The following is a 19,917-nucleotide window of genomic DNA, read 5'->3' as shown; positions in this document are numbered from 1 at the left end:
AGGAAGCAAGGGAGGGGTAGTAAGAATAGGAGAGAGGGCAGGAAGGAGAAGAGGAGAGGGAAAAGAAGAAAGGGAAAAGGAGAGGAAGTAAGGGAGGGGTAGTAAGAATAGGAGAGAGGGCAGGAAGGAGAAGAGAGGAGGGAAAAGAAGAAAGGGAAAAGGAGAAGAAGTAAGGGAGGGGTAGTAAGAATAGGAGAGAGGGCAGGAAGGAGAAGAGAGGAGAGAAAAGAAGGGAAAAGGAGAGGAAGTAAGGGAGGAGTAGTAAGAGTAGGAGAGAGGGCAGGAAGGAGAAGAAGAGGGGGAAAGGAGAAAGGGAAAAGGAGAGGAAGTAAGGGAGGGGTAGTAAGAGTAGGAGAGAGGGTAGGAAAGAGAAGAAGAGAGGAGGAGTGGGGGAGAGGGAGGGGAAGAAGAAAAGAGAAAGGAGCGGCGGAAAGAAGAAGGTAGAGAAGGGACGACAGAATAAATAGTAGGGTTGTTGTAAAATAAGATGGACGTACAAGCTGACAGAAAAGCGATCCTGATTATATTTTTGATTTTTTTTAAATGAATTGTGATCAATGTTAAAGGATAACATATAAATATCAACAGTACTTATGAGGATGTATATTTGCGAATGTATATATGAGAAAGAAAAATAAAACTTTTTTTTTTAAGGAATGACGACTGTTCTTCAGAAATGGTTGATGGCTTAATTAAAAGGAGGGCAAGGTGATATTTTGGAGGGGGGGGGGCAAAAATCTGATCTCTGCTCCTCTCTCCAGTCTCGATCCTCCCCCCCCCCTTGGAGACCAACCCTCATTTTGGGGGGGGAGGGAGGGTCTTTCTTCCGCAGAAGTGCAGCTGAGCTCCATCCATGACAGCAAGAAAAACATTTGAGGGTCTTCCGGAGAGCCTAGGAATTAATTCCCAGGCGCAGAATCGGAGCTCTCCAAGGTGCGGGAGTGCAAGGAAGGAATCCCTGGATTCTTTTTTGGCTAGGAACGCTGCGAAGCAAACCTGGTTTATGCCCAATGTGAGGTTCTCGTGGGCTTGCCCCCCCTCCACTCTTCCTCTCCCACCCACCCACCCCACCCCAATGTCGGATCCCTTGCATGCAAAGCCAGGAGCAGGACTTGGTGTGTCCCCCCCCCCCCCACCCTGCAAGCCTCCAGATCCTCAGTCCAGCAAACCCTCCGGCGTCCCTCCATCTCTCCACCGGCTTCTCTGAAGAGGCTCGGGGTAGCGGAATCCCCAAAGCGCAGCTTTTCAACCGGTCCACCCAAGCTAGGAAACCGTGGCGGAGCATGCGCGGTGGCGGCGAGAGCGAGACAGACAGACAGACGGTGGCGAGCGCTCCCTGGTGGCACTTGCGGGCAACGCCCGGGCTTCTGACTGCGAGATCGTGAAGGTCCCTTAAAGGGCATCCAGACCAACCCGGGCTCAAGAGAACAGAACGGGATTTTTTTTAATTGGCCAAGTGTGATTGGATGCACACTTTGTCTCCGGTGCATAAGCTCTCAGGGTGCATACAAGCAATAAATGATAAATCGTGATCCTTGAATTAGAACACAGCTGGAAGGGACCTCGGCGGTCTTCTAGTCCAGCCCCCTGCTCAGGCAGGGGGCCATATACCATTCCAGACAAGTGACTGTCCAGTCTCTTCTTAAATACAGTACCTCCAATGTTGAACTTCTGGTGGCAAGCTGTTCCCCAGGTTAATTGTCCTCCCTGTTAGGAAGTTTCTCCTTAATCCCAGGTTGCTTCTCTCTTTGATTAGTTTCCAACCATTGCTTCTTGTCCTGCCCTCTGGTGCTTTGGAGAATAATTTGACTCCCCCTCTTCTTTGTGGCAGCCCCTAAAGTACTGGAATATTGCTATCATGTCACCACTAATTCTTCTTTTCTTTAGACTAGCCAGACACAAAACTTGCAGCCGTTCCTCATGTGGTTTAGTCTCCAGGCCTTTGATCCTCTTAGTTGCTCTTCTCTGAACTTTTTCCAAAGTCTCAACATCTTTTTTGTAGTATGGTGACCAAAATTGGTTGCAGTATTCCAAGTGTGGCCTTACTTACTATTATTTTGAAGGAGTATATGAATCAATATTGGCGTCTGCTTATATGATTGTATACTGTCAGAAATTAGTTGTTTTCTAGCCCAGCGAATTGCAAACCTTAACACTGGATGGCATTACTGCAAATGTTATCTCACTGCTGCGTCTCGCTTGCATTCTTGACTTCAAAGCTAGACACATTCCATGAAAACATTGTTACACGGGAATATCAGGCCCCATAGATAAAGGAACCAAAGTAGGGAGTTTTCCTGGCTCATAAATCTTTAAAGCATTCTGCCGAAAAACAATTTGGCAAAGGGGGGGGCGCTGCCACCCCCTACACAAGGCTATAGGAATCCTCCATAGATAAGGTAGGCAGAGAAAGGAGCTTGAACAAAAGGATGCTTTAAGTTGGTAAAGACTCTTTGTCTCTGATGGGATAAACTTTGTGTCAGCTTCTGCTTTGCTGCTGCTTCAGCTGCCATGAAACGGGAAGGGGGGGGGCGTGTATGTGGGAGGGTTTTACTTGGTGTGCTGGAGGACTGCTGGAGGAATGTTCTAGGATGTACCAGTCGTTGGGATTGCGCATGCGTACGTGTTTCCCGCCTGCATCAACGGCCTTCACATTCCATCTTGGCCTGTCTTTTTGAAGTTATCTCACACCTGACAATTGAAGGACTTATGATTGGACTGGAGCTTTGATCCTAAGGGGGGGGAACGGGCTTTGCTATATATCAATTGCTTTCGCGCCATATTATTCAGATTTTGCTTCACTGCTGCTTGCTTACCATTTATAATTAGTAAAAGTACTTTGGATTTCCAACCCATGGAGTCTATTGGTCTTCTTTCCTAGTTATGGAATGGAGTGGGGCGTGACAAGAAGCAAAATCTGAAAATATCCCTTTCCAGGAGATTTTACGTCTACCGAGAAGGGAAATAATGTCTTCTCCGACCAGAGAGGAGGAAGGCGCCGTTGGAGGGACGGATTCCAGTGAACTGGGACCTCCCGACCTTTCTTTACACCAGCCCAGCCCGTCTGACCGGCCGTTGCACGAAGATTTATTTCAACTGCAAATTTCCAGTCAGCCTGAACCTTCCCCCCTACCCCGTTGGTCAACTTTAGTGGGGCAAAGAGAAATAGAGACAAGCTGGAATGCTGGACTCACCCAAAAACCTCCTCAACAGACTTCGCTGGAGCCAGGGGCCGTGAGGAAACCTCAGGCGGGTGAGTTTCATGAATATTGGAGCCAAAGGGGCGATGAAGGGGAATGGAGAAGTTATCAGCACCAGGGCCCTGGGAGACAACCCCCCCGGAGTGAACTACCTGATTATTGGGGTCAAACATTTTTGGAAGAGAGAAGGGGAGAGGAGGACAGAGACTGGAGAAATTGGCAACGTTACCCACGCCAAGATTCTCCCCCACCCCCCCCTCGGCCCGGATCACCCCCTGCGGCTAGAGGCTTTGCTGACCAAAGGGGACCTCCACCCCAGGCTCCCCCCCCCCCGAAGACATCGTATGGCTAAAATCCCTCCTTTGCCTGTGCGTTTTAATGGGGCTTCGGCTAGCCTCGCCTCCTTCCTCATGCAGGTTTTTAATTACATGGAGATATATGGCCGGGACTTTGAATCTGACATTTTAAGGGTCAGGATGGTCCTGTTATCTTTGGATGGTGAGGCGGCGGCGTGGTCGACTGCTTTGCATATGTCTGGTTCTCCCCTCTTGGGGAATTTCAACCGTTTTATGGCAGCTTTCCGTCGACGTTTTGATGACCCGTTGACCGAGAAGCGAAACAAATTGAAGTTTTTAACTTTTGACCAAGACGACAGGCCTGTCGCCGAATACATCCAGGAATTTCAATGTCTGTCTCAGTACATGAGAGGCTGGGGGGAGGATGCGATGCTGGACAGATTTGCCGAAGGCTTAAACCCTGAAATTTATCAACAATGTGTTAATCGTAACCTGCCGAGGCGCTTAATCACTTGGTTCGAGCATGCGGCTGACGCTGAGCTTGACTTGATTCGTTTGCGATATGCCACTGAAGAAAAAAGGAAGCGGAAAGAAAGGGCTGCCAAGGCTCTCCCCCCTCCTTCTACTCAAGTGCTTTCCAAACGCCGAGGCGACACGAGAGAGCCCCCTTCTGGCCCATCCAGACCTTTAACATGTTTTCGCTGTGGCAAGCTTGGGCACACCGCCCCCCTCTGTAGGGCGAAAACACCTCTCTCTGCCCAACCCCCTCCCAGACGTGAGGAGAAATCTGCAAGAGGCTCTGAGAGGAAAAAGAAGGAAACGGCTTTCGCTGGAGAAACCAACCCTCCTCCTCTGGCCCAACCGTTGAAGGATGACGCGGATGCTAACTCCTCTTCTTCTGATGACTCAGATGACGACGCTTCCCCTCGCTGGGTGAGTTCAAACAAGGGGCCCCTTCTGCTCCCTATTGTATTAAGAGTTCCTCCTGAGGGACCACCTGCCACCCTCCTAGCATTACTGGATTCCGGCTGTTCCCGGTCCATGATCAATCCGGCCATGGTTGAGAAATTAGGCCTCAAATTGCGCACTTTGAAAACCCCTATTGTTTTTTGCCAGATAGACGGATCGATTGCAGGGGGGGGGCCCGCCCATTTTTTTACTGAGCCTTTGGAAATGACAATGGGTACCCACACTGAATTAATCTCCTTTGTGGTCGCACCTGGCATGGACAGACCACTTATTTTAGGCATCCCATGGCTCCGGAAATGGAACCCCCACATAAACTGGCGGACAGGCCGCTTGCGTATTCGCTCCAAAGTGCCTCCTGTGGGGGAGGGCTCTCCAACCCAGCCTAACGTCACTGACGTTCCTGAGATGGCCGCTAGGGGGCAGGAGAGGATAGCAGGAGAGGAGAAAATTCCGAAAGAATATTTGGATCTTAAAGAAGTGTTCAGCGAGCAATCTTCGGACATTTTACCCCCCCACAGGCCCACTGATTGCTCCATTGACATTTTGCCCGGGGTCAAACTCCCCAAACCCCGCATTTACTCCATGTCGCCCAGGGAAATGGAGGAGATGCGTTCTTTCATTGACAAAAATTTGAAACGTGGTTTCATTGAACCGGCACGACCCAAGGTGGCGGCACCTGTGTTATTTCGTGAGAAGAAAGATGGGTCTCTTCGTTTATGTTGTGACTTTAGAAACCTTAACGCCATCTGTTCTCACAACCTCTACCCACTACCCTTGATGAAGGACTTATTGGCACAATTGGGGAAGGGACGCATCTTCACAAAATTGGACCTGCGAGAAGCTTACTATAGAGTACGCATCAAGGAAGGGGACGAATGGAAGACCGCGTTCAACTGCCCCCTTGGTTGTTTCCAGTTCCGGGTTATGCCTTTTGGCCTTCAGGGGGCTCCTGCTGTATTCATGCAATTTATTAATGAGATCCTACACGACCACCTCTATAAGGGCGTTATCGTATATCTGGACGATATCCTCATTTATACCCGCACTTACGACCACCACGTCAATCTGGTGCGCACTGTTTTGAAGAAACTCCGTGCTGCCAACCTGTATGCCAAGTTGTCTAAGTGTGAGTTTCACCAAACTACTATTGACTATCTGGGCTACCGTATCTCCCCTGATGGCGTTGAGATGGACCCTGAAAAAGTGAAGGCCGTCACTGAATGGGACGCTCCCAAAACTCGTAAACAGTTGCAAAAGTTTTTGGGTTTCGCTAATTTCTACCGTCAATTTATTCCCTCTTTTGCCGACATTGCTCTACCCATTACTAATCTGCTCAAAACAAAAGGCAACCCGAGACCAAAACCCAGTAAGCCTTTGGACTGGACCATGGAATGCCAGGCGGCGTTCGAAAAGCTTAAACGCCTTTTTGCAGCTGAACCAGTTCTTAAACATCCTGATCTCGACCAGCCGTTCGTTGTCCAGGCGGATGCCAGTGATGTCGCCGTTGGGGCCGTTCTCCTACAAGCCAATGACCAAGGTAACTTGCAACCTTGCGCGTACACCTCACGTAAACTCACTGACACGGAACGGCGCTGGGCGGTTTGGGAGAAAGAGGCTTTTGCAGTCCGTTGGGCCCTCGCTACTTGGCGCCACTTCCTGGAAGGCTCTAAGCACCCATTTGAAGTGTGGACTGACCACAAGAACTTAGAAGCGTTGCGCACACCGCGCCGTCTCTCCCCAAAGCAGATGCGTTGGGCCCAATATTTTAACCGTTTCAATTTCACTCTAAAGTATATCCCGGGGGGAAAGAACTTCATGGCTGATGCTTTGTCCCGGTTACCTCAGTATAATTGTTCCAAACTGAGTATCGTCCAACCGCTCTTGGCAGCTCCGGTACTCACACGTCAACAGACCAAGGCTCAAAAGGACGTACCTCACGATCTGCTTTCTGACCTCAAAGCAGCTCTTCCTCAAGACGACTGGTTCCTGAACCATCGGGACGAGTGCACCATGAGGGAAGATCTACCGTGGATTGGTGCTAAATTATACATCCCCGCTTCCCTACGTCTTGTGGTCCTTCGTCGCGCCCATGACTCCAGGATGGCGGGTCATTTTGGATTCGTCAAAACTTTGCACCTCGTGAAGAGACAATTCTGGTGGCCCTCTTTAAAAAAGGACATTGAACTTTATGTTTCCAGTTGCCCGGTTTGCGCTACCGCCAAAAAGCCACCGGGGAAACCACACGGCCTTCTGCAGTCTGTCGCTCGCCCGGTTGCCCCGTGGAAGGAGATTTCTATGGACTTTATTGTGGAGCTTCCCGAAAGCCAAGGGCACACCGTTATCTGGGTGGTTACTGACTTGTTCTCCAAGCAAGTTCACTTCGTGCCTTGCCACAAGATTCCTTCCGCCAAGGCGTTGGCTAAATTATTCCTATTTCACATATACCGCTTGCATGGGGTCCCCGACCGTATTATCTCCGATCGTGGAGTCCAATTCACATCTAAATTTTGGAAGGAGTTCCTCACGCGCATTGGCTCCGCCCAGGGCCTTAGCTCCGCCTACCATCCTCAGACTAATGGCGGCTGTGAACGTACTAATTCCGTTCTTGAACAATATTTACGTTGTTTCATCAATTATCAACAGGACGATTGGGTGGACTTGTTGCCGCATGCTGAAGTGGCCTATAACAATTCGGTTCACTCCAGCACGGGTTTCACCCCTTTCCGGGTGGTTTACGGCCAGGATTTTGTTGCTATCCCCGAACTGCCTACGGCCCAGCCTCAGGTTCCTTCCGTTGCTGACTGGAGTGAACGTCTCAGTCGCCTTTGGCCCCTCACTCTTTCCACCTTGGACGCTGCCCATAAGGCTCATAAGAAGCAGGCTGATAAGAAACGCTCTCAGCCTTATGAGTACCACGTTGGGGATTTAGTATATTTGTCCACAAAATTCTTGCATACTACGCAGAAGTCTAAGAAATTGGGTCCCAAGTATGTTGGCCCTTTCCCAATTGTGAAAGTTATCAATCCTGTGTCTGTACGTTTGCAATTGCCCAAACATCTCAACCGGGTCCATCCAGTGTTCCATATCAACCTCATCAAACCAGTTCGGGTCTCCGACCTCCGGCCCGCAGATGCCCCTCCACCTGCTCCGTTACTTATTGATGGCGACCGTCATTTTGAAGTCCGGGACATTCTGGACTCCCGTCGCCACCGTAATCGCATCCAATACCTTGTGGCTTGGAAACATTTTCCCCCCTCCCACACGGAATGGGTTGATAAGTCCCACGTTCGTGCCCCCCGCTTACTGCGGAAATTTTATGCTTCGTATCCCGACAAGCCTTGACTTTTCTCCTTTCCCTCTCTTGCTTGTTTATTGTTTGTCTGTCTTGTTTGTTTGTTTTGTTTTTTCCTTCCAGGCCTGACAGCCTTTTTCCGGGGGACGGCCGGATGTCAGCTTCTGCTTTGCTGCTGCTTCAGCTGCCATGAAACGGGAAGGGGGGGGGCGTGTATGTGGGAGGGTTTTACTTGGTGTGCTGGAGGACTGCTGGAGGAATGTTCTAGGATGTACCAGTCGTTGGGATTGCGCATGCGTACGTGTTTCCCGCCTGCATCAACGGCCTTCACATTCCATCTTGGCCTGTCTTTTTGAAGTTATCTCACACCTGACAATTGAAGGACTTATGATTGGACTGGAGCTTTGATCCTAAGGGGGGGGAACGGGCTTTGCTATATATCAATTGCTTTCGCGCCATATTATTCAGATTTTGCTTCACTGCTGCTTGCTTACCATTTATAATTAGTAAAAGTACTTTGGATTTCCAACCCATGGAGTCTATTGGTCTTCTTTCCTAGTTATGGAATGGAGTGGGGCGTGACACTTTGTTTCTATCTGCCTTAAATGTAGACAATATTCTGAGCTCCTCTTGCAGGGGGCGGCTCTTCCTTACGTGCATTTGTTTGTATGTTTTGGGTATAGTTTTGTCACCCAGGATTGTATTCTCTTTTTTGGCTGCTACTGCGTACTGCTGGCTCACCCACTAGGACTCCCAAGGTGCCTCCAGTACCCCCCCCCCAAACTTTCATTCATTTAAGGCCTAAAATTGAGGCTCTTTTGCAGACTTCTGGAAATGTATCCCAGCATTGGGATACATTGACACTGTATCCCAATGCTGGGATACAGGACAGAGATGGGACAGTTTGACATTTGACCTTCCTTCTGTGTTCTCAACCCAAGCTCAGATCTTGGGGACCACTTAAGAGATTCTGTCCACGACAATCTCTCACAAATGAAGGCAAATATATCTAAATATTTCAGGATCCAATCTGGCTCAGTTACTGGGACCAGAGATTGTCTTCTGACCTTTGCGACTCCCATCCTCAGGGAATGTCTCTTCACCAGAATGTGTGCTTTCACATAAATAGTATTTGTGGTGCCTGGTTGTGTATGGCTTTTTAGTTGTTGGTAGTTGTTTCGTTGCACTGCATCTTCATTTGTCCTCCAAGAACAATCTCTCCCTGTGTCTTTTTCCAGCTATGCTCCACTATTGAGGGAACTAAGAAAGGGAAGACTTCTTTTTGTTGTGAGAGTTGGGAGACCACCAGGCGATCCTATGCCCAGAAGGCAAAGCTGCCAAAGGCTATCCATGAGTCTGAGGTGAAGTACAAGGGCCCAGAGATCCCCTGCCAGAGGGACAACGTAACATGGCCCAGGTCACCAGAGGATCACCTCTGTCCATACTTCTCTCACCCAAAGCCCATCAGGGCGGTGCTGCCTCTCTTCCCTCAGGAGGAGTATGTGAGTCTGTGCACTTCCTTCCTTTCGTATTTCCATCCCTCCTTCCTCTTTCTTTCCAATTCTTTTTCCTTCCTTCCCTTCTTTCATCTTTCCTTTCTTTTTTTCCTTTCCATCTTTTCTTTTTTCCCTTCCTTCCTCTCATCTTTCCTTCCTTTTTTCCTTTCCATCTTTTCTTCTTTTTTCCCTTCCTCTCATCTTTCCTTCCTTCCTTCTTTTTTCCTTTCCATCTTTTCTTTTTTCCCTTCCCCTCATCTTTCCTTCCTTCCTTTCCATTCTTCCTTTCTTTCCAATTTTCCTTCCTTTCTTCTTTTTTTCCCTTCCTCTCCGCCTTTCATCTTTCCTTCCTTTCTTTTTTCCTTTCCATCCTTCCCTCCGCTTTCTTTCCAATCTTCCTAACTGCCTTGTCTTCCGCGGCTGAGGCGACTCAGAAACGCCTCTCCCGCTCCAACGGACATAACCTCTCGCCTCCTATTGGCTCCCCCGGCTCACGTGACCCAGCGCCCTATCCACGCCCCCAAAACTCCAGGCGCCCAGAGCCTTCGGAAGCCGCGGCGGGAGGGCCACCCTCGCTCTCTCGGAGGACTGGCCGCTCTAGGACTCCGCGCTCGCTCGCTGTAACCCCTTCGTCCCCGCAGGCGGCAAAGAACGAGGGAGTCAGAAGTGTGCAGAGCCACCTCGTGGGAAGGAAGCCAAGGGAGGGGGGGGGGAGGTGGACATGCAGAGGGTTCAATCAGGGTTAGTCAACCCGTCTTGTGGGTGGTGGTGAGGAGAGTCCAGCGTCCCTTTGCATGCAAGAACACCCCCCCTCGTAACTGAAAAAGCCTCGGGGAAGGGAGTTTTTTTGCATTGCAAACTCAAGCAGGACAATGCATTCCTTTCCTTCTTTATTCCGCCTTTTGCTACCTTGTAAGCGGCTCAAGGCGCCAACTCCATAACAACCGTCCTGTGAGGTTGTGCAAATCTTGTTCAAAGGCCTGGAGGCCAAAACATGAAGGACGGTTGGAGGATTTGGGCTTGGCCGGGGTGCAGAAAAGAGCGACTGCGGGGCGGGGGGGGGGAAGTACACGAGACCAGTCTTCCAGTATTTGGCGGGCTGCCACAAAGAGGGGGGGGGGGCTCAACTTATTTTCCCAAGCACCTGAAGGCAGGACGAGAAACAATGGATGGAATCAAGGAGAGAAGCAACCTGGAATGAAGGAGAAACTTCCTGATAGTGAGAACAATTAACCAGTGGAACGGCTTGCCACCAGAAGTTGCGGCTGCTCCATCACTGGGTGTTTTTAAGAAGAGACTGGACAGTCACTTCTCTGAAATGGTACAGGTTCTCCTGCTTGAGCAGGGGGCTGGACTAGAAGACCTCCAAGATCCCTTCCAGCTCTGCCCCACTCTACCGACCCAGCTGAAAAGGATTAGAAGAAAGGAATCGTTCCGGTGATCAGTCGGTTTGGGGCGGGAAGGGTGGGGAATACAATCATTGCCGGGATCTGCTTTGCGTCCGGTGTCAATACTGCGGAGCTGCGGGGGAAGGCAATTGGAGAGGGGATGCCTAGGGGGCGCCCGCCTCAACGTCAAATGCCTGGGCGCCACTGCGCATGCTCCGCCACGTCTGCCCAGCTGGAAAGGAGCGGCTGGGAGCTGAGCCCTGGGAATCTGGGGAGGGAGGGGGGTCCTGCAACCCCGAGTCTCCCCCGGGGAAAGAAACAGCTGGCGGGAGGCTAAAGGAATCAGCTCTTCCCATTTGCATCGACCAGGTTCGCTTCCCAGCGTTTGTAACAAAGAACCTTGCAAGGGGGCATCCCAGCCTGGAACTCCTCCTCCACCCTTTGCAAAGGGACCCCTTTCAAGCTTTGGGGGGGAGGGAGAGGGATCGAAAAGACCCCGCCGAGAGTTTTTCTGTTGCCCCCGGAGCTGAGCGGGCACCTTCCAGAAAAGACCCTCCCCAAAATGAGGGCGGGGTGTGTGTCAAGAGAGTTGAAGGAGGGACAGACCTTTCACTGAGTCTGAAAGATTTGTTGATTTTGCCACCACCCTCCCTTCCAAACCGTTACTTGGTCCTGAATTTGATCATACAATCATAGCTTCTGAATGAAAACAGCCTGCAATTCCGGAAGTTTCCTTTCTTTTCCGCCTCCAGTGTAAAAAAACGGGAGCTCTCTTGAGAGCTGAATGGCTTGAATACCGTCTCCCAGCCTCTCTGCCACTCCTCCAGATCCCAGGACTGAAAAGACCTTTGGAGACCCAGGAGATCCACCCATGTCAAAGAAAAGACCAGAAATGGATGCAAACCAGACAACCTGGAAGCGAGCGGGAAAAGGCCTCGTTGCCACTCAACCCGGGAACTGTGGGGAGGTCTGGGTAGGACCTGGGCAGAAGATCCCAGAGAAGGAAGCCCTCAGTTCTGAGATCCAGCATTGGCACTTCAGGAACAGCCCCTTTCTGGAGGCCGAAGGACCACGAGAGTTTTGCAGCCGCCTTCACCGCCTTTGCTGGGAATGGTTGCAGCCCGAGAAGCACACCAAGGCTCAGATGTTGGACCGGGTGATCTTGGAGCAGTTTCTAGCCGTCCTGCCCAGGGAGATGCAGCGCTGGGTGCGGGAGTGCCGAGCGGAGACCACTTGCCAGGCGGTGGCCCTGGCTGAAGGTTTCCTGCTAAGCCAGGCAGAGGAGGAGGGAATGCACCAGGTGAGAAACGTTCCTCTTGGGAAATATGGAGGAAGCTTAATGTCCGGGAATTCTTAAATGTATCCTTAATGCTTTGGATGATTAATACATCTTAATAATCCCCGTTCTTTGATTTAGGTCACACAGAGCTGGCAATGTTGAAAATGAAAATGTAGTTCATAAGTTCTTGTAACTCCCTTTTTTGGTCAAAATTTCAGGTTCTGGGGTCCTTCATGGAGATAGGGACTAATTGTCCTGGGGAAAGAGTGAATCCCACAAATCGCTCTCAGGAGCCACGTTGTAGAGGACTTTACAAAGAGGGAGATCAATGTCAAGACACCTCAATAGGTAAGAGGAGGTCATTCTACAAGGTTGGAAATGTTGCAGAGAAATTCTAGTTATTCTTTATTCTTTTATCTTCCGAGATGGGGAGGGGATTAACCTGTCTTTGGCCTTCCTGATACGTAATAGCAATAGCAATAGCAGTTAGACTTATATACCGCTTCACAGGGCTTTCAGCCCTCTCTAAGCAGTTTGCAGAGTCAGCATATCGCCCCCACAGTCTGGGTCCTCATTTTACCCACCTCGGAAGGATGGAAGGCTGAGTCAACCTTGAGCCGGTGAGATTAGAACCGCTGAACTGCAGATATCAGTCAGCTGAAGTGGCCTGCAGTACTGCACCCTAACCACTGTGCCACCTGGGAGAACCAGTTCGGGGGGTGTAGCAGGCCTGGGCCACTGTCGGTTCTAGCGGCCCAGATTGCCAAGCTACTACCGGTTCAGCCAAACCAGTCCAAACTGGTCCAAACTGGTAGAAACTCACCACTTGTGTGGGTGTGCATGGATGCAGATAACAGTCAGCTGAAGTGGCCTGCTGTACTGCACCCTAACCCCTGCGCCACCTCGGTAATTTCAAGTAAAGTGTGATATCCATGCTGGAACATCTCTAAGCCATTTTTCCTTGCAGGTGTGTTCCTAGGGTGCCAGAATTGTGTCATTTGCCCTTCCAAAAGGGTTGGTTTCAGGGGTAGGGGGGATCATCTACCATGACTGAGTGATTACTTTGGTTGGCAAGAGTATATTTTTGTGTCCCTGCTCAAAAGGCTAGGAGATAGGTCCACTTGGGGTTTGTGTCCTAGTCAGTGGTGGGATTTAATTTTTTTTTACTACCTCTTCTGTGAGCATGGCTTGATGGGCGTGGCTTGGTGGGCGTGGCAGCGGAAGGATACTGTAAAATCCCCATTCCCTCCTATCACCTGGGACTCAGGAGGCAGAGAATAGATGCGGGTGGGGCCAGCCAGAAGTGGTATTTACTGGTTCTCTGAACTACTCAAAATTTCCGCTACCGGTTCTCCAGAAGTCGTCAGAACCTGCTGAATACCACCTCTGGTCCTAGTGCATAGTGGGGCGGTGGTCTTCTTTTCTTTCTTTTTCTTGGATCCCAAAATGAAGCCCACAAAAGGCCGCCAAAATAAGAGGGCGATGAATGGAGGTTTCCTTCACAGAACGGGACGAAATATTAAGTTGATGCTTCCAGCTAGAAAAGGTGGAGTTGATTCCTTTCCTGTTTTCCTGTCTTTTTCCCAGGGAACAAAGTGGAGTCACCGTTATTCACCCAATCATCTCCTTGTACTAGTGGAGCTGAAAGAATAGCTGGACCTTCAATTCAGGTAGGAAGGAAAAGATCAAAAGCTAATATGGGGGAACAGTTGAGACCTCCGGTTTCTTTTTCTTTTTTTACATTTTTTTTTTATTAAACAACACACACAAAAAATAATCATCTTATATTACATCTTGTAAAAAGTGTGTCAATTGGTTACAGTTAGCTTTCATGCATCTCTTCCAGAGTCATTGCTTACATTCATATCAAATGTCAAAGTTCTTGATGAGTCTTACTTTCAACATATCATAGTTCTCATTTGACGGAAATTGTTTTAGTGTCCTTTTGCCTAGAATAATCCATAGTTAAAAACACAACCACCTAATGGCATTTCATTAATTATTACAGAGTCATCCAACAGCCTTAAACCTTTATAACATATTCTAAACAAAAATTAGTTGACAAAATTTCTAAGCCCTTTCCCCCCCCACGCAAATCACTATTTACAATTTGTGTCCATGTTCCTTTTGTTATGGTAGTACATGTATGTATCATTAAGTGAAATATCGTAATTCTAGGAGAAAATACGTTGAGAATTATTCCTTGTTTTCAAAGAGTTAAGAACTTTCTTTTTCTGGGCTAAAGGGTAAAGACTGAAGACAATCCTCACTTCATTTTGGCTTTTAGGAACTGCAAAATGATAGAAAGCATACTAATATAGTTGGAAGGGACCTGGGAGGTGTTCTAGTCCAACCTCCTGCTCAAGCAAGAAACTCTACACCAAGAGCCAAGGTGGCGCAGTGGTTAAATGCAGCACTGCAGGCTGACTGCTAGATCAGCAGTTCAGCGGTTCAAATCTCACCGGCTCAGGGTTGACTCGGCCTTCCATCCTTCCGAGGTGGGTAAAATGAGGACCCAGATTGTTGTTGGGGGCAATATGCTGACTCTGTAAACCGCTTAGAGAGGCCTGAAAGGCCTATGAAGCGGTATATAAGTCTACTGTTATTGCTATTATTGCTATTATTATTTCTGACAAGTGGCTGTCTAGCATCTTTTTTTAAACCTCCAGTGATGGAGCACCTGGGCTGAATTAAACAAGTGGTTTTGTATTGGTCTATTTTCAGGGTTTTTTTTTAAAAAAAAATTGGATTAGAAAAGAGATAAAGGATAAAATAAAGGAAACTGATATAGTGGTCCCTCATCCAGTGAACTTGCTTAGCTCAGAAAGTCAACTGAGGGATGGAGTTGTCAATTGGTAAAATCCAGTTTATAGTAACCTGTTCTGTCCCCCCCTTCACGGCTCGTTAACAAACGCAGGCAGGCAACTTAAAAGGAAGTCTTTCTTTATCAGTTCTCAGTTCAAACTGGCTTCGAGCCCAAAAATAACATAAATACAAGTCTCCGACAAGAATACAAAACAAAAACTCTTACAAGCACTGCACTTCTTCCACAGTCTCCACGGATCAGGTTTACGTGAAACACCAAAGCACTTATCCAAGTGTAACAGGCATAAATCACGATTAATAATCAAGCAATGTTGTACCAAACAAAGAACACGCAAAGGAACGTTGACTCCAGCGACTGGGGCGTGGCAGCATCCGTCCTTTTATCTCCAAACTTGCCTCTAACCCGCCCCAGCTGCATAATGAATCTTGATCCCGAAAAGACTTACAGCAGACATCTGCTGAGTCACAACAGTAACCAATCACATGAACTATTTCAGTAGAGAGGAATACAGTTAATGCACATATAATAACTTTAATAATCTTCAGGGAGAACCTGCTGTACTTCATCACTTAGATGGAGAGGATGGTGTTTGTAACAACCTCTTGAGAGATCAGGGGACGATTTTATCACATAACATGTTGAATCCAGCCGAGGAAAAGTCCAACTAAGAATTACAACTATGTTTTTAGGATTAAAGATTAAAGGAGATCTTGCAAGTTCCTCCTGTCTCTGCTCATAGAGATTCTTCCCCATTCAGGGTCCTGTGTCCTTTGAGGAGGTGGCTGTTCATTTCACCAGTGAAGAATGGTTGCTGCTGGATTCCAGGCAGAAAGACCTGCATCAAGAAGTCATGTTGGAGGCTTCTAGGACTGTAACCTTTTTAGGTAAATGTTCATCTAGAGGAAAATTAAATAGGATTGAGGAGTCACTGAACTGTTTATTTGTCGGTTAGGATATCTGTGCAGATCTTCTTAAAATGGATTCTTACCTTTTCTTTTTTTCATTTTGTATTAATTCCGGTCCACCTCTGTGGTCTTCTAAGTACCACAGTATCATTTAGAAGAAAGGAACTGGTAAGAGAGAATCAGTCTGGAGAATTGGCATGCAGTTTTGGTATCTTCTTTGGGCCCTGTGTGTCAGTACTGAAGAACTACTGGGAATATAATCAGAGAGAGATGTTTTTGCTCATTTCACTTATCCTAATTAGTCCCATTTTTTTTTCTTGGAATGACACTGCAGGTTCCACCACAAAACCGCGGAGTACAAAATCGCGCTCGACGAAAGCGAGCATTTGACGTCATCACAGCGCGACGAAAACATCGCGCTGTGATCGAAAAATGTAAAAATAAAGCGAAAACCTTACCCTAACCCCCCCAAACCTAACCCTAAACCTAACCCTTAACCTAACCCTAAATCTAACCCTAAACCTAACCGTTAACGTAACGCTAAACCTAACGCTAACCCTTAACCTAACGCTAAACGTAACCCTAACGCTCTAAACCTAACCCTAACCCTTAACCTAACCCTAACCCTAAACCTAACCCTTACCTTTATGTGAATCGGCTTGCTTTAATTTTAATTTTATTTAAATTTTTAATTTTTTTCGTCGCGCTGTGATGACGTCACATGCGCGCTTTCGTCGAGCGCGATTTTGTCCTCCGCGGTTAAGACGGGTCACGGACACTGCAATGACTTTGGCTTTGGTACATTTGACAAAGGGGCATATGCCACCTCATGATGTCAAAATTTAGGCTGCAGGACACGGCATTAGTTGTTGTCATGTTCTGCATTTAAATTGTTGTCAAACCCCAATAATTAGATGAGTTGAGCAGCCATGTCAATGTTTTAAATTAAGAAATAGCATTCATGCTGTCATTCCTTGTTTTGTTTTCCCTCCAGATGTTCAGGTTTTTTTTAACATTTTGTCCAGGAATAGGCGCAGGCTAGAGATTGTTATGGGGATAGCAAACTATATATTGTAGAGTTTTCTGATTTCTTTTTCTCCTCCCTCGAGCAGTTGATGCGCAGAAAAATGAAAATTACCAAGAGCCAAGTATGGTCCCATCACAAATAATCAAAACTGAAATACGAGAAGAGATGTCTGCAGATATGTGGGGAAGAAGGAGATATGAGAAAAAAGGATCTTACAATTGGAGAGAAAACTCGACTTCTGAATGTGCGGAAATGGAACACTTCCAGATTCAACATGATTTCAAAGAAAGCAGTATGGGAAAGTGTCGAGGAAATGGGAAGAGATTCAAACCAAAACCCAATTTCAGTAACCACAGCAAAATGGGAAAAAACTTCAACTATAACACCAAAATTATCCCACATAAAATAATCCATGCAAAAGAGAAGCCTTATAAATGTATGGACTGCGGAAAGAACTTTAGGTGGAGAGGTAATCTTAATTACCATAAAAAGATCCATTTGGGGGAAAAGCCCTTCAAATGTGCAGAATGTGGAAGAAGTTTCAATATGAACAGTTCCTTGACTTATCATAAAAGGATCCATATGGGAGATAAACCCTATAAATGCAATGACTGTGGTAAAAGCTTCACTATGAACAGTGCCTTTACTTTTCATAAAAGAATCCATCTGGGAGAGAAACCTTACAAATGTCTGGAATGTGGAAAAAACTTCAGCACCAGAAGTTATCTGACCTCCCATAAAAGGATCCACACAGGGGAAAAACCCTATAAATGCCTAGACTGTGGAAAAAGCTTCAGTATGAATAGTTCCTTTACTTACCATAAAAGGATCCATATGGGAGAGAAACCGTATAAATGCCTGGAATGTGGAAAAAGCTTCAGTATGAATAGTTCTCTTACTTACCACAAAAGGATCCACACAGGAGAGAAACCCTATAAATGTCCAGTGTGTGGAAAGAGCTTCAGTAGTAGCAGTTATCTAACCTCCCATAAAAGGATCCATACAGGGGAAAAACCCTATAAATGCATAGAATGTGGGAAAAGCTTCAGTTTGAACAGTTCCCTTGCTTCTCATAAAAGAATCCATACAGGAGAGAAACCCTATACATGCACAGAGTGTGGAAAGAGCTTCAGTAGCAGCAGTTCGCTTACTTGCCACAAACGGATCCATTCAGGGTTGAAACCTTATATATGCAATGAATGTGGGAAGAGTTTTATTTCAAGCAGCTCCCTTACTAAACACATTAGTATCCACTCAGGGGAGAAATTATATCCCTGTGCAGAGTGTGGGAAAAGCTTCCGATTGAATAGTCACCTAACTTCCCATAAGAGAATGCATTCTGGAGAAAAACCTTATCAATGCACGGACTGTGGAAAAAGCTTCAGTATGAATAGTTCTCTTACTTCTCACAAGAGGATCCATTCAGGGTTGAAACCTTATATATGCAAGGAATGTGGGAAAAGTTTTATTTCTAGCAGCTCCCTTACAAATCATGTTACTATCCACATAGATGAGAAACTATATCAGTGTACGGAGTGTGTGAAAAGCTTCAGATGGAAAAGTCACCTAATTTCTCATAAAAGGATGCATACAGGTGAGAAACCCTATAAATGCACCGACTGTGGAAAAAGTTTCACTAAGAACAGTTCCCTTACTTCTCATAAAAGCATCCATACGGGAGAGAAACCCTATGAATGCACAGATTGTGGGAAGAGATTCAGCAAAAGCCGTTACCTTACTTCCCATAAACGAGTTCACACACGGGAGAAACGATAGATATGCTCTAAATATGGAAATAGTTTTTTGTGCAAATTGGGATCCTTATGCCTACTAATACGAATTACAGAGGTGGAAATTATATATACATACATACATATACATATACACATACACACATACAGTGGGACAAAAAAGTATTTAGTCAGCCACCAATTGTGCAAGTTCTCCCACTTAAAAAGATGAGAGAGGCCTGTAATTGACATCATAGGTAGACCTCAACTATGAGAGACAAAATGTGAAAACAAATCCAGACAATCAGAGTCTGATTTGGAAAGAATTTTTTTTGCAAATTATGGTGGAAAATAAGTATTTGGTCACCTACAAACAAGCAAGATTTCTGGCTCTCACAGACCTGTAACTTCTTCTTTAAGAGGCTCCTCTGTCCTCCACTCATTACCTGTATTAATGGCACCTGTTTGAACTTGTTAGTAGTATAAAAGACACCTGTCCACAACCTCAAACAGTCACACTCCAAACTCCACTATGGTGAAGACCAAAGAGCTGTCGAAGGACGTCAGAAACAAAATTGTAGACCTGCACCAGGCTGGGAAGATTGAATCTGCAATAGGCAAGCAGCATGGTGTGAAGAAATCAACTGTGGGAGCAATAATTAGAAAATGGAAGACATACAAAACCACTGATAATCTCCCTCGATCTGGAGCTCCACGCAAGATCTCACCCCGTGGGGTCAAAATGATCACAAGAACGGTGAGCAAAAATCCCAGAACCACACAGGGGGGACCTAGTGAATGACCTGCAGAGAGCTGGGACCAACGTAACAAAGGCTACCATCAGTAACACACTACGCCACCAGGGACTCAGATCCTGCAGTGCCAGATGTGTCCCCCTGCTTAAGCCAGTACATGTCCGAGCCCATCTGAAAGTTTGCTAGAGAGCATTTGGATGATCCAGAAGAGGATTGGGAGAATGTCATATGGTCAGATGAAACTAAAGTAGAACTGTTTGGTAGGAACACGTCGTGTTTGAAGGAGAGAGAATGTTGAGTTGCATCCAAAGAACACCATGCCTACTGTGAAGCATGGGGGTGGCAACATCATGCTTTGGGGCTGTTTCTCTGCAAAGGGACCAGGACGACTGATCCATGTACAGGAAAGAATGAATGGGGCCATGTATCATGAGATTTTGAGTTCAAACCTCCTCCTATCAGCAAGGGAATTGAAGATGAAACGTGGCTGGGTCTTTCAGCATGACAATGATCCCAAACACACCACCCGGGCAACAAAGGAGTGGCTTCGCAAGAAGCATTTCAAGGTCCTGGAGTGGCCTAGCCAGTCTCCAGATCTCAACCCCATAGAAAACCTTTGGAGGGAGTTGAAAGTCCGTGTTGCCCAGCGACAGCCCCAAAACATCACTGCTCTAGAGGAGATCTGCATGGAGGAATGGGCCAACATACTAGCAACAGTGTGTGCCAACCTTGTGAAGACTTACAGACAACGTT

At 47.2% G+C, this 19,917-nt stretch overlaps 1 protein-coding gene across 1 annotated transcript; it reads left to right on the top strand.

Moving 5' to 3' along the window:
• Positions 1 to 10,797: 10,797 nt before the first annotated feature.
• Positions 10,798 to 18,592, top strand: LOC116503349 (zinc finger protein 345-like). Its single transcript, XM_032209714.1, has 5 exons — positions 10,798 to 11,941; positions 12,139 to 12,268; positions 13,508 to 13,590; positions 15,505 to 15,631; positions 16,765 to 18,592. Exons 1-5 carry the CDS (start codon positions 11,513 to 11,515, stop codon positions 18,453 to 18,455), a joined length of 2,460 nt encoding a protein of 819 aa, XP_032065605.1. The 5' UTR covers positions 10,798 to 11,512; the 3' UTR covers positions 18,456 to 18,592.
• The last annotated feature ends 1,325 nt before the right edge of the window (positions 18,593 to 19,917 follow it).

This window comes from Thamnophis elegans, chromosome 2 (genome assembly GCF_009769535.1).
Source record: "Thamnophis elegans isolate rThaEle1 chromosome 2, rThaEle1.pri, whole genome shotgun sequence".
Taxonomy (NCBI): Eukaryota; Metazoa; Chordata; class Lepidosauria; order Squamata; family Colubridae; genus Thamnophis; species Thamnophis elegans.
The sequence above is the reverse complement of the archived record's forward strand: the minus strand, read 5'-3'. Positions and strand labels throughout refer to the sequence as shown.